Source organism: Phasianus colchicus, chromosome 1 (genome assembly GCF_987193195.1).
Source record: "Phasianus colchicus chromosome 1, bPhaCol1.hap1.1, whole genome shotgun sequence".
Taxonomy (NCBI): domain Eukaryota; kingdom Metazoa; phylum Chordata; class Aves; order Galliformes; family Phasianidae; genus Phasianus; species Phasianus colchicus.
In genome coordinates this window covers 48,781,327-48,796,107 of record NC_143436.1, presented here as the reverse complement: position 1 = coordinate 48,796,107, position 14,781 = coordinate 48,781,327, and the positions used below count along the sequence as shown (strand labels likewise).

At 46.7% G+C, this 14,781-nt stretch overlaps 3 protein-coding genes across 3 annotated transcripts; 2 read left to right on the top strand and 1 right to left on the bottom strand.

The window, feature by feature from the left end:
• Positions 1 to 375: 375 nt before the first annotated feature.
• Positions 376 to 921, top strand: LOC116243448 (histone H2A-IV). Its single transcript, XM_031614671.2, has one exon. The coding sequence runs from the start codon at positions 436 to 438 to the stop codon at positions 823 to 825; it is 390 nt and encodes a 129-aa protein (XP_031470531.2). The 5' UTR covers positions 376 to 435; the 3' UTR covers positions 826 to 921.
• An 885-nt stretch (positions 922 to 1,806) lies between these two features.
• LOC149919568 (histone H4) lies at positions 1,807 to 2,263 on the bottom strand. The gene has a single exon (XM_090140821.1). The coding sequence runs from the start codon at positions 2,215 to 2,217 to the stop codon at positions 1,906 to 1,908; it is 312 nt and encodes a 103-aa protein (XP_089996947.1). The 5' UTR covers positions 2,218 to 2,263; the 3' UTR covers positions 1,807 to 1,905.
• Positions 2,264 to 7,983: 5,720 nt separating this feature from the next.
• On the top strand, positions 7,984 to 10,582 carry LOC116233439 (histone H1.03). Its single transcript, XM_031600351.2, has one exon. The coding sequence runs from the start codon at positions 7,996 to 7,998 to the stop codon at positions 8,668 to 8,670; it is 675 nt and encodes a 224-aa protein (XP_031456211.2). The 5' UTR covers positions 7,984 to 7,995; the 3' UTR covers positions 8,671 to 10,582.
• The last annotated feature ends 4,199 nt before the right edge of the window (positions 10,583 to 14,781 follow it).

Sequence of the window (14,781 nt, the reverse complement as noted above, 5' to 3'; positions counted from 1 at the left end):
CATGTATCCCGCTCTCCCCACAAGCCGCTCAAACTTCCATAAATGCCTTTCCCTCAACTACTGTTTCCCTCAGCCTGCAATACAGGAGCAGAGGGGAGGGAAAAAAAAAAAAAAAAAAGGATAAAAAAATAAAATAATAAAAAAAAAAGTACCGGTTCAGACCACCCGGATAGGACCCGCCGGAGCTCCCGCTCTGTCATTGGCTGCCTGAAGAGCGCGGGGGCGGGGCGGGGAGAAGCGCCCGTCGCTATTGGTCGGGCCGAGATTCGTCACGCCATTGGCCGCCCGGTGCCCGTGAGGACAGCTCCGCCTATCAGGAGCCGGCGGCCGCGCAAAGGGAAGGGATATAAAGGCGCGCGGGGGAGCGCGGGCAGTCGTTGCGTGTTTTGATTTCCTGTGAAGTTTGTAGTTGAGCGTCTGAGCGAGCGATCGACGATGTCGGGCCGCGGGAAGCAGGGCGGGAAGGCGCGCGCCAAGGCCAAGTCGCGCTCGTCGCGGGCCGGGCTGCAGTTCCCCGTGGGCCGCGTGCACCGGCTGCTGCGCAAGGGCAACTACGCGGAGCGGGTGGGCGCCGGCGCCCCGGTGTACCTGGCGGCCGTGCTGGAGTACCTGACGGCCGAGATCCTGGAGCTGGCGGGCAACGCGGCCCGCGACAACAAGAAGACGCGCATCATCCCGCGCCACCTGCAGCTGGCCATCCGCAACGACGAGGAGCTCAACAAGCTGCTGGGCAAGGTCACCATCGCGCAGGGCGGGGTGCTGCCCAACATCCAGGCCGTGCTGCTGCCCAAGAAGACCGACAGCCACAAGGCTAAGGCCAAGTGAGCCGGCCCCGAGGAAACGCGCAGAGCAGCGAAGTGAAACCCAAAGGCTCTTTTCAGAGCCACCCACAGTCTCGAGAAAGAGCTTGGAATGCCACGACTGGATGAGTGCTTGTGTGGTGTGTTGGTGCGGGCGGCTCCGTACTGCCGGCACTGGCCTGGCGGTTTTCTGTCTGTGCGGGCCTCGCAGTTCCGGCGGAGAGATGCGCTGCGGTCGGGGAGCCCCGAGTATTTCCCACGGCGTAGCTGCCCTGCTCCCACCGCAACCCCGAGCGCTGCACTGAAGCCGCTCCCCGTCCCCCTCCCGAGCGGCAGCCACAGTGGGCGGTCCCGCGCGCGCTTTTCGTAAGGGCGAGAGAACAGTTTTGCCGGGGAAAGGAGCGGCTACCACGGGGCTGTCGGTGTCCGCCCCGTGCCGTGAGCCCCGCGTACGCGGCCCCTGCGGGCGTGCGGCAGGAAAGCGGAATAGCCGCCTTTTCGTTACTTACCACGCCCCCACCCCCCGGCAGGGTTCCTGTCAGGGCGGAACCCGCTTCTGGTTTTCCCTCCTCTCTGTCCTGGGGTCACGGGGCCCTTTCTCCCCGCCTTTCTGGACGCCGAAGGGAGGCGTTGTGTTCGCCCTGGGCACCCCGGCACGCGTCGTTCGCCCTGGGCACCCCGGCACGCGTCGTTCGCCCTGGGCACCCCGGCACGCGTCTGCCTCGGTCGCTTGCAACGAGCTCAGAAGTCAGCAGCGCGCCCTGTAGCGAGTAGCCGTCCGAACGCTGCCCGGTGAGCGCCTGCCTGCGGGGAAGCCAAGGCAGTGAGTGGAGCAGCTTGCAGGGGAACGGAAGGACGCCACGACTAAGCCTAACCCTGCGCTAGAGAGCAGAGCTACGCAGCTCTGCGGTCCAGACGCAGAAAGCGAAGAGCCGAGAAACACGAAGGGAAAGGAGCGGAACTATTAAATAACAGTAAATAAATAAATAAACCCCGGTGCGTCAGGCAAGGTGACACAGCTCTTTGTTAGAACCAGGTGGGCGGCTCTGAAAAGAGCCTTTGGGTTGCTGAAAGCGTGTTCGCGTTGCCGAAATCGGAGACGAGTTTAACCGCCGAAGCCGTAGAGGGTGCGTCCCTGGCGCTTGAGCGCGTAGACCACGTCCATGGCCGTGACCGTCTTCCTCTTGGCGTGCTCGGTGTAGGTGACGGCGTCGCGGATGACGTTCTCCAGGAAGACCTTGAGCACGCCGCGCGTCTCCTCGTAGATGAGCCCCGAGATGCGCTTGACGCCGCCGCGCCGCGCCAGGCGGCGGATGGCCGGCTTGGTGATGCCCTGGATGTTGTCCCGCAGCACCTTGCGGTGGCGCTTGGCGCCCCCCTTGCCGAGCCCCTTCCCGCCCTTGCCTCTGCCAGACATGCTGAGCGCCTGAGTCTTCCGACACCAGTGGGAGGCGAGCGCGGCGCGCCTGGGTGTTATGGTGTGGAGTCGGACCTGATTGAGAACAGGGGCGCGGCCCCAGGCGGGGGCGGGAGCGACACTGCGTCCTCCTCCCCGGCGGGCGGGGCCTTCGGCTTTCTTTTCTAGTCCGAAGTGTGTTCCATGTTCTTCATTACATTGTTTTACTCATCACTTTTTTTTTTTTATTTTTTTTTTCGGTGTGAAGTACACTACCTGAAGAATCTATTTCATTTTCTTTTTCTATTGCTTTTCGTTATTTTCTTGACGACTTTCCGTGAATCCCAATATTTTCAGTGTTCATGTGTCAATACCTGTGTGTAAACTACCATGTGGTTCCAAGGTGAGGATTTTTTTCCCGAACTGGTGCCAAACCATAATTCTTTAATAATTTTTCCTTTTAGAAGAGCCCCAAGTCTTTAAACTGTTCATGTCTTGCTCTTTTGTTGATGGGCACCGTACATACAAACTGAAGATGTCGATAGAGTATATAAAGAGCCTGATATATGTTTAATTTACTGATCCCTAGGAACAGTATGACTTTCTTCCCTTTAATTTTTTTTTTTTCTTTTTTATATGCAGTTAGGCCTATGTGTGCCTCCAAGCCCTTGCAAACAACCTAATGTCTAAGAATAAATGATAAATTGCATAATCCATAACCAGTATTTTTTAACAATAAATTTTTTAAAGGCTCACATATAGTAAGCATGATTTTAAACGTCCATGAATTCTGGATGCACTTCTTGTAGATTTTCTTAGTATTTACTCTCTGTTTCTTAGGCTATCTCCAATTCACTTGTATATACAGTATTTTTCTTAGCTTCTTTCTTTTTTAAATAATAAACATAGAACAGTATTTACTGTATAGACTTGTGGTTTATTTTTCTCTGCAGTAAATTTGTGCACAAATAGTTTTAGATGGAGGTGAAGTTATGATTTATGGCTTGCATACACAAATTTGATCTCTGTGCACTTCTGCAGCGTGGTCTGGTGTCCAAGATGTGAAATGTGGTTGTCAGCTGTAAACTGAATGTCAGAATGTATCCCTCAGTGGCAACAAAGGCAGAAAAGATGTCAAAAAGACTTGCTTTTCCTTCACACCTTTCTATGGCCCAGAACTCTTTCAAATAAATGGAGCTTTAGAAAACAAGGTACATACTTGAAATTGCTGGTATACACTCTCCCTTAAACCTTGGGAGTTAACTCATGTTTTCCAAGCTCTAAAGTCAGGATGGAAGTTCTCCTGATTGCTATGTCTTATTCAGGTACTATAGTTGTCAACACTAGGTTTTAAGTAAACAGTTTTCTTTTATATAAATGATCATTTAATGGTCATCAATTATAGTGTTGTCATGGTTTTGGTTTTTGCTTATTTGATTTTCATGAGAAGCTTCAAGAACTGAAGGAGGAATTCATGCCTTTACATTTTAGAAAAAGAACTAATTGACATTTTATGTTAATGTAATTGAGAAGTCATCACTTTATATATTACAGTTAATTATTGAGTTAATTTATTAAATGTTAAAACAAAAGCAATGATCTTTGAGCCAGAAGGACATGCTTTTAGTGCATAGTACATAAGCGTATTAACAGTGTGGGCTGAAGTAGGCAGTTTGGCCAATTATACCGTAATAGGTATTGGGTTTACTGGTATCAGCTGTGCTGGGGAACTCCATATACTATTTTTGCCATTTCTAGGAAAAGAAGAGGCATTTCAAAGCACATTAGGAGTTTCCTAAGTGTCCTTGGCTTCCTTCAATATTATAACTTGTCTGCTTGCATCATAACTAGTGTTTCCAAAGGGAAATGCCCTAACCTCACACTTCTGGATAGAGTTCTAATCTGACATTTAGAAAAGTGCTCTTTCTCACTCCAAAACTGAGAACTGGAAAACAATTATTTCTAGCTTACACCTATTCTTAAATATATACTGTGGGTTAAGCATATATTGTTCCTTCTTTTCATTTCCACTCTTGTGTGACAGAGCAAGCTTCAGCTGCAGCCATTAGACCTTTATCAAAAACTGCTCTTGCTCCTGGAAGGAAAGTAACAATATCTTCATGAATTATTTCAGAATTTCTGTTGACACTTTATTCTACACGGAAAGGGAAGGAAAAATGGAAGGATCATAGTCAAATACAGCATTTGCCAGTTGAAATAGTGGAAGATCAAAGCCTGGGGAAACCTTTCTATTGTAGCTATCCTAAGTTCTTATGTTAACACACCAGTTCTTTGCTTTGTAATATATTCTGCAATGCCTGAAATTTTAAATTGCAACCTACAGTGGCTGAGAAATTAAAATACACTTGGAATACTTGGATAGGTGTAGCATACTATACCTGAATGTTCCAGTGCAAAATCTAATTGGGAAAAGAGGCAAAGGAAAAAAAAATAATCCAAGAGTTTCTATAACACTCAGCACCTACCTTTTTTTCTTCATCTCTCCCCCCCCTTCCCCCCCTTTGATTTAACCTAATTTGTAGAAGAGCTCATAATGTTTTCTCCAGTGAGAACTGGAGCCTTATATACCCAGCCATCTTTTCTTATCATAAGCTCCTAACGCAGTGGATGGGGGTAATTTCGTATGTAACAAAAAATATTATGAAGCACTGATGGTTTTGAGAGCTCCTACTCAAAACTGTAAATATGTTCCAGTTTCTAAGTAAGTGCAGAAAATGTTGTGATAATAACAGTAAAAAATGAATTTCCCATTTCCAATCCTAGGAATCTGTGCCCAACTATACCTTTCCTCTGCTTGTGTCATGTAAAAGGCAGAATATGAATCTAATTTTCCTTGCTGTACAAGTCCAGAGAATTGACAGAAAAATGCCATTTAGTTTAAGAAGTTTGAAAGAAATAGAGAAAGAAAGAGGGAAGAAGCAGATATATAAAAATGCTAATGCACTGTGAAGCTACAAAACCTTGGTTCCATTGTCCCTGGGAGGACAGGAGGTCTGTGAGGGCTGCTTTCAAAATAATGCCTCCTGTTTCATGATGCTGGCCCATGATGTCAGAGGCAGAGATGGTGATATGGCAGTAGAGGATGAACCTCCCCACCATTATTGCATTACATTTGGTTGCCATGTGACAGATGACAGCAGAAGGGCAGTCTGACAAGATGGCAGCAACGGTGGGTCACCTCCACTGTTACAGATTTTTGTGGGCATGGCATACAGGCTCTTGTTTAACACTGGTGGAAATGTATGGTGATGGTGGCTGATGGTGGTGATTATGTTGAAAAATAGGGGAAATTATTACATACAATATGCTAGCTGCTGTGGTTTAACCTGGAAGACAGCTCAAAACCTCATAGCCTTTCATTCACTCCCCTCACTCCCCCTCAAGTGGGATGAGAGAGAGAATTAGTGACAAAGTAAAATAGGACTCAAAGGCTGAGGTCAAAGTTATTTACAAAGAAGAAAAATCTGGAAACAAAAATGGATTTATAAGTGCAGTCACTCACCACCTGCTGCCTGATGCACAACAACAGCAGTACTGCCTGCTGACCAGTCCCCCACCAGCAATACAACCTCTCAACTCCTGATGGATAGACAGACTACACAGGATTGGACACCCAGGCTGCTGCTCCCCCCTCCAACTCCTCACTGCTTTACACTGTTCTGCATGGTGTCCCTAATTCAGGCCAGCTGTCCTGGTGCCACCTCACTCCCTGCTGCCCCATAATAAAGGCAGCAGCTCTTCTCAAGCATGTGGCCTCGTCATGGTGTTCCATCACTCAGCAATGTCTAAAACACTGGTGTGCTATTAGCACTTTTTCAGTTGAAACCACAGCAGTACAAAATAGTGTTATTGTGCTCTTTGTGTCTGTTGTAGTTTCTATGGAAATAAATAGAAGGCAGTACTTTCTGAGCAACCTACATACATCTATTACTACAACAGGGTCTCCAATATTAGTTTACATCTAACCTTCTCCTCACTGTCAGCACTTCTGAGTCAGCCTTCAGTCTCATCACTAAAGGCATCAACTCTTTGCATTTTAAGAAATAAGCATCAGATAAAATCAGAATAAAAATTGCTTTCCTATTTTTGTTTTTATAAAATAGGCAATCCTGCAACCTTACATTAACATTTCTGTCATTCTTGTTATCACAGCCAAAACACACAGTTACCTTCATCTTGAAGGCCAAAGTGCACTCTCTGGGATACCTCACACAGCCCTGCATTTCTTTCCTCATTTAACCTCCAGAGAATAAAAATTAAGAACGCAAAATCACTGGAATAGTTCAGATCCACTGTTTGATGTTGAGCTTTTGCTTCTTGTCTTGTGAGTGACCGTAAGAAAAACTCATATAAAATTATTCACAGAGGTCATTTGATATTCCCATCTCTGTAGTTCCTGTTATTTCTCAGAGATGTACATTTTCAACTAAAAGGACATGAAATTTCTTGAAGACAGCCTTGCGTCTGTTTACCCAGGCTGCTGTGACCCTGAGCTGTGACCTCATTCGTTTTACTCCGCTTCAGTTTCTTCAAGCCCAGAATGTATCTGTTCCACCAGTATGAGCAGCTAGTGATGACCTAGTATCCAGTGTGTGCAACAATGTTATCACAGACAGGCCGGTCAATAGTTCACACTGAAAAAGAAAGCAGCATGCTATTGAAAAGGGAGGGGAGAATTTGAAGGTGGAAACTGAGAATTAGTCAGTTTTTACTTAATATGGATCTACCTGGGGAAGGAAACCTCTTGAAATGGTGTGAGTTCTGCCCTTTATTCTAAAAAGATTGACATAGCAAAGCATTGGATGCTGTTATCAAAGCACTACACTTAAATGTCAACATTTGTACATTAGGACAGAGTAATCTGTTTGGATAATAAATTATTCTGACCAGGGAACAAGGGCAGGACTTAGAGCTGTGAGTCTCCACTCAGTTCAAATTTTCATTACGCCTCAGATTCTGTTTCACAACGAATTTTAATAAATCGCGATACAAAAACTGTCTAGGTCTTAAGATCAAAAGACGATGCACTACAATGGTAGCTGACCTGTCTCCTGACAAAGCAACCCTTTCAGGATGCATTGGCAGTGCACTAACAGGCTCATCAGCCCTCAGGGAGAGGCTGGTTGGTGCTTTGCTCCCATACAACACTAAAACAGAGGTAAAGAGACGTCGGCCTTCACCCCTCTGCCGGGGTGCCCACCTCTGCTTGCCGTCTCCGGGAGAGGAGCGGCGAGCCGAGCGGGCGCTGAGTGGGACGCTGTGTTCGCAGAGGGGAACGGGAGCCGAGCCCGTGCTGCGGGGCTGGGTTGTGTTACTTGCTCGGCTTTCAAACTCGTTTAAGCTGAGATCAGACACTGAAGCCACTGCGGTATTTGCCCTAATCTGGAGAGGAGCTTCTGAAGTACACGGTTTCGTGCCGGCTGTGTGGATTTAGCCAAAGGGATACTTTTAATTTAGAAGATAAATAGAATGTTTCCCTCTGCCGGGGTCACCACGGCTCCACTCAGCGGAGTTTCTCGTATCTCTTTTCCCTTATTTCTCTTCATTCAAACGGGTAACTCTTCCAGCTTGCAGCACCCACGTCCCCTCACCTCCCAGTAAGGAACTGGGTGCGCGGACGGTCAATTTCTGAAGGAAAAAGAGCTTTTTGGACCGACAAGAAACACAACCGGAGCGGCGGCGGTCGGCGGGACCAACCAATCAGCGCGCGCGGCGCTGCTATAAAGGGGGCGGCGGCGGCGACCGCGCCATTGTTCGTGGATCTCCGCAGGAGGCGCCATGGCCGAGACCGCTCCTGTTGCTGCGCCCGATGTCGCCGCCGCCCCGACCCCGACCAAGGCGGCCCCCGCCAAGAAGCCGAAGAAGGCGGCGGGCGGCGCCAAAGCCCGCAAGCCTGCGGGCCCCAGCGTCACCGAGCTGATCACCAAGGCCGTGTCCGCCTCCAAGGAGCGCAAGGGGCTCTCCCTCGCCGCGCTCAAGAAGGCGCTGGCCGCCGGCGGCTACGACGTGGAAAAAAGTAACAGCCGCATCAAGCTGGGGCTCAAGAGCCTCGTCAGCAAGGGCACCCTGGTGCAGACCAAAGGCACTGGCGCCTCCGGCTCGTTCCGCCTCAGCAAGAAGCCAGGAGAAGCGAAGGAGAAGGCTCCTAGGAAGAGAACGCCCGCAGCCAAGCCCAAGAAACCGGTGGCCAAGAAACCTGCCAGCGCCGCCAAGAAGCCCAAGAAGGCGGTGGCGGTGAAAAAGAGCCCCAAGAAAGCCAAGAAACCAGTGGCCGCAGCCACCAAGAAGGCGGCCAAGAGCCCCAAGAAAGCGACCAAGGCTGCCAAGCCCAAAAAGGCTGTGGCTGTCAAGAGCCCGGCCAAGGCAAAGGCAGTGAAGCCCAAAGCTGCCAAGCCCAAAACGGCCAAACCCAAAGCAACCAAGGCAAAGAAGGCGGCCCCCAAGAAGAAGTAAATATCCTAAAACAAGTCCCTCCCCTCTGCTTGGCAGATAAAACCCAACGGCTCTTTTAAGAGCCACCCAAATTTTCTCAAAAAGAGCTGAAATGCTGTTTCTTACAGTTCTCTGTGTGTGGGATGGAGGTTCGCTTTTTCAGACCGCGGTGCAGATCTCCCTCCCTCCGTTTTCCCCATCTCCCAGGCAGCTGTCCCCGCGGCAGCACAATGCACCACGTCCGAGCCGGTGAGCTGAGGAGCCTCACGACGGCCGTACGGAACCGGAGCGAATCCGGAGGGTTTGTGAGAATCCGAGCAGCGCTCGCCGGTCCGGCGCTGCGCCGCGGTTGGCGCGCTCTCTGCTCTTTGCTCTCCCCATCGCGGCGGATTTCGAAAAGCCCGCGCTGCGTGAACATTGGCTGCGGCTGGCGAGCTTCTGGGGTGCGCGGGGTTTCCGAGTTGCACAGGCGCTCCGTCTCTACTCTGTCGGGCGGGAATTCAAGTTTTTCGCTCGGTGGAAGAGTTGTATGAACTCAACGGGTACGTGCTTGCCTCCTCTGTGTGGGCTTATTTTACTCCCTGTGCAATTATGACCCCAAGAGTCTCGTCTCTCCCCTGGAAATCGTAGGGCGAGGCTCCGAGCGCAGGACTTGCTCCTGGAGCTCTCCGCATCGCTTCGGTGCCTAAGCTTTTGCCCTCAGAGCCGCAGGGCTCGATTCTTGTACGGCCGCCGGCAGCGGCTCCGGGCTCACGAGGAGCTCGTGGGGCTCGGAGCATCCCTGCCTGCACCCAGCTTCACTCCTATGCGGGCGACTCGACCGCGTCCTCCGCCTTTAGACTGTTCCCTGCTCTCAGCTGTGCCTGGGGGCTTGAGCGGGGAGAAGGAAAGGAACGGAACGGCTGCTTTGTTTCTATACGTAGCGCCGGAACCGCTGTTTCCACAGCGGCGAGGAAGCAGTTTCGCAGATCTGCTCAGCTCTCAATAAAAAGGGTTGATTTTAGCTCGTTAGCCCGCATATCTGAAGTGACTGACCAACAGTGGGGGGCCTGCAGTTTGGAGGAGAAATCGTTAGAATGCATTTTGCAGATATTCGTGGGGTTTTTTGTACAGTCTAAATGTCTGAAATCGCTGTACTAAAAGGGAATGAATTCGAAACAGAACCTGTGCTTCTGAGGTATCTTCCTCAATCGTTTCTGTTATGCTTCTTCAGCATGTCCTCCTAGCACGCAGTTTTGGCCCCTGTTGGAAACTATGACCTCTTCCTCTATGTAACGTACAAACCCAAGTGTGCATCTCTCCTTGTTTTATTTTATTTTTCCCCGGAACTTCTTGGGCTGGTTCACCGTTCACTGACAGCTCCAAGTTCTGAGCTGAGATCCAGAGGTTGGGGTGGAGCTGCACCTGACAGACTCACACCTACCATAACTTTAAGTTGCTCGCTGTCACACCCATTAATTTTTAAAGGGTTTTGCCCCAACTATTTGCACTGACCCAGTGAGACTGGTCAGCTGTGGATTTCCATCCCTCTACACGTGGTCAAAAAGAAGTGGATTTTGGCTGAGTACATTCAAACAACAGGTACAGTGCTGCGGCAAGTGGAATGTTAATGGTCAGTTTATTACTTTTGATCAGAGCCTAGAAAAGCAAACAAAACAAGCAGTTACAGCAGGATGGACAAAACAGCGTTACACACCCTGCTAATTGAATTGGAATAAATATTTTGGCTTGGGTGATGAGTTGGGATAAATGGCAGTGGTTCTGTGTTGGTGTGATGTCACTTATCTCTATTTGTCTAGAGGAGGGATTAGGGAGTTCCCTCAGAGAGGAAAAAAAAAAAAAAAAGAGAGAAGCAAGAGGGAAAGTGTCAAAAGATAGTTACTGATTTTTTAAGAAAATCCAGTTCAAACATTTATCTAATTCAGATATCTTCGCATTAGATAAGTTTTAGATTAGGGAGTGACTGAACACCACTGGTGATGGAGCACTGAGTCTAAGATACCTTTAGAGGAAAAAGTCTGCAGCTGTGGATTCAGCTAAATGGACTTTACAGTTCTTGGATGGAAGTAGCTGCCAAATGAATCTAAGAGTTCCACACCACAATAAAGCAATTGTGTGGCTATGCAGGAATACTGAGTGGATCAGCTATATAGGAACCAGAGGATGGAGTACGAGGGCAATAACGTTGGATAAATCTACAGGAAGCTGTTAAATTGTGTAGAAAAGGGAGAAATTACAGCAGAATAGGTTGCATTTGCTTTGCTGATTTATTCAAGACAACTCAGAGTTGGGTCAGCACCACAGTGGATGGCAACCAACTCATGCATCATGATCACTTGCACAGTGATACAAAGGACTTAATGTCTACAAAAGTTTCCATGGGTTTCTTCTAGTTCTTAGAATCCATCATTCATAAAGTCCCAAACAAATTATTTCATCAACACATTCTTCTTTCTTAATCTCCATTTCTCAGTTTGGTTTCAGAAGCTTGTCTTCAGGTGGTCGTGCCCTGCACTCTGCTTCTTGATGGTTCTCTTCTCTAGAAAACACAGAATGTTCCATTTAAAGACTTTACAACTAGTAATTTCTTAACTAAAGATCAGCTGTCTCTGTTTATTCATGCAAGCACACCTGAGAAAGTTAACTCTTCACCCTTTGTCTAGCTGTTCTTCATCCTTTTTTCTAGCTGTCTTTCTACTGAGTAGCTTGAGTGGGTTTTAAACCAGCTGTGGAAGGGGTTATGCAGGGGATGGAGCTGAGAACTTTTGCTTCTTATTCTGCATCAGTATATTCTTTATTTTACTATATTTTGTGGCAATATAAATTGCAAAATCATATTATTTAATTCAAAGAAGAAAATACTTATTTTGTTATGTTGTGTAAAGCTGAGCTGGACAGAACAGTGTAAGTACTGCCTGAAAATTGTTGTGTTGGGGCGTTGGTTTTTTTTTTGTTGTTTACTTGTTTGTTTGTTTCTTACCCAATGGGAAACAGAGTATGGTAGCAAAGAGCAAGAGCTACCTGAGAAAAATGAGCATGCATGCACCTGTGTAATGCATTTGTGGCAATCACAGCACTGCAGTTTCAGCCAGTATCGTGAAACAATTTTTTTTCACTCTTCTTCCCTTAGCCTGTGCACTGCTGCTGTGGGGCTGTCAGCCTACCTTACCTATGGGAACAGGTGTTGCACAACTCCCTCTTCCTCAAAAATAGATCGTCTTAAACCAGTAAGTCACTGCCACAGGACTGGATTGCCATGTGAATCTCAGGGCCCCGTGTCAATTTCAGCAGTCCACACTGGCTACCTAGCAGTTTCTTATTCTGGACACAAAGCAAGCAAATATCCTAATAAATAAATTAGGGGATAGTCCTGTCATTTCAACTATCCAACTGTAAATTGTCAAGCAAAGGTTTGATTCTCTTGTTTATGGTTACAGTGGAGATGGGACATATCTCACTGTGTTGTATGACATCTTTATTGGACATCTGGGTATTCATTTCTTTTCTTTATCCTGTTAAGTTGCTTTGTGACGCTGGGGAAATCAGGAAGAGACGAGTTCAGCTCTGTATGTGACAAGATGAGCCATGTGCTAGGATCATAGAATTCTTAAAGTTGGAAAGGATTTCTTAAGGCCATCTTGTTCAAATCCCCTGTGATGAACAGGGACACCCACAGCTCGATCAGGGTGCTCAGATCCTGGTCCAGCCTGGCCTTGAGGAGCAAGCTGTTCAGGGCAGACTGAAAAGGGCTTACCCACTGGCTAAATAAATAATAAAAAGTCAAAACAACAGAGGGAAATACTGATTTTTGCTGTTTTCTTTTCTTAGAATGCTGGTGACCTGCTTAGTTTCTAGTCCTTGGGAAACTTAGCTTCACAGAATGTTTCCTTGCCCATGACATCCTTGTCTATGTCTTTTAGTTGCGTCCTTTTCTGAGAACCAATGAGCAGAAAGTTCCCCAGATGATTACTATTACATACAACGGTGCTGGAATAAGATTGCAACACCCCTGGATGCTGGAATAGGATTGCTGGAATAGGATTCCAACAAGACTTGATTCTAGGTCAGGACATCTCTGTTGCCATGGAATGTCTATTATGTTTTTTGTGGATTTTATATGGACTGTATTTTGAGCCACAGCCTTTTCCATATTTGTAAAGTACTCAGATTAACAATGTCTGTTCTGGGATGAATGGAAGATAGCACAGTTTCTTAGATTTCTACAATGCCCTCACAGCATGGACACTTCCTTGTACTACAGACTCCAAGCAACATGAATATCTCTGCCTGAGATATTCAAGTACGATGTCACACAGAGTTTTAGGATCAAAAGCAAAAAGCACATTTTGCCATTTGTGAATAATTCTGACCTGGAGCTGGATTGGAATCAGGTTGATTCTGTACAATTATTTCATACTGTGAGCTGAGTCGCTGGTAGCTGAAGAGGAGCTGGTTTATCAGTCAGCAAACAAAGGCCCCTGCTTAGTGAGTAGCTAGGCTGAGACTGAAAACATGGGTATCCCCCTTCTGGTTTTAAATACTAAATACTTAAATACTGCTCAAAAGTTAGGAAGAAGATCAAAAATGGGTTCAAAATGAAGATCTGCTTTCATTTATTGTCTTTTCCATGGGGTCAACTTTTTATTTCAAATATTTACTTCCTATCAAAAGTCTGTGATGTTCAAGTGCTGGAAGTAGAAAATGAAGAAAGAAAATAACAGCAGAGGAATATTGAGAGCACAGACTCAGTAGCCTGGTGAAAACTTTGTTGAAGTAGAATTGCTTAACAGAGTGATTTTATTGTAGTAATAAATCAATTACTACTGACAGTCACTTTTCTACCATATGGTTACAGAATTTTCAATTGGCATCAGTCACTGTAAAGTTGGGTGATCTGCTCATATAAGCAGGTAATGTCTGTGCTTTAATTCCTGTACCATTTTGTTCTGTTAGTGGGTTCTGTTACTCCTGTGCTTTTATGTATCTCTCTGTTTTTTTGCTGTAATTGTTGTGCATGAGTATGAGTTTATTCTGCATGGCCTCAGTTTGTCTCTGAAAAGCAGTAAAAAGATCTCTTGGATGTTCGCATCTGAAAAACATTGGAGCTAGATTTTTATGTAAAGACTGCTACAATACTGACACAAATCTTTTGTGTTGGTTTGGGAAAATTGGAGTTGAGTTTCGATAAATGCTAAAATGATGGTAGATTACAGAAAAATGTGTAAAATATGTATACGCTGTTTTCACACATCTTCTGAGGTTGCATGCAACCTGAGATGAATAAAGACGGGGAAAAAAAAAGAAGTCTGTGGTATCCCACCCTGAACAAATGGAGAAAAATAGATGCATACAATCCAAGATTAATTTTCCAGGCTCTCAGAAGGAAGAAGCTGAGTTGTGCAGATGTTATCCATGGCCAGGAAGGTGGGGGTAGACCCTGTAGAGAACCCCAAAAGCAGGATGAGATCAATACCAGTTTTGTGCTCAGCTTGATTTCAGGTGCAAAACTACTTGTCACCCAGACACCTCTGAATTAACAGAATTACACAACAGCACTTCTTCACAAAATGTCTGCCACAAGTTTCTTTTTCACTGCCCAGATCACAATGCACCCAGTCCAGCACTGAGAACTGAGGGTGCCAGGTCTGTCTATGGGGGGCTTTGTCGATGGGAGATGTGTTCTTTACTTTGCTGGTGTTCTGTTGGGATGTCAGTGAAACCCCAATTCCAGATCTTCCCAAGCACGGCAGGATTTGCATGCTTTACAGTGACTCTGGAGAAGGCTGTCAGTATCTGTGGAAAGAAAGAAGTGTAGGAAAACAGCAACAGTTTTCTCACTCTCCTCAGACACCAAATATAATAAAAACAAACAAATGTCAGGGCCTGCACTAGCCATAAAAATAGTTCCTGTTGTCATTCAGCAGCCAGTGTATGCTGTCACTAGCCAGCCAAAACTGCATATTATATTATACTTGCATGCTGAATATTCATGTATGTAACTGCCCTAGTAAAAGCATACATTGCCATTGCCACTTTCATGTTTCTCTGTTTTCTCCACTGTTCACTAGAGGACTCTGTGCCCCTTCTACAGCTGACTGCCTTTGGTCACTTCGTTCTTGACTTCTGGAAGAT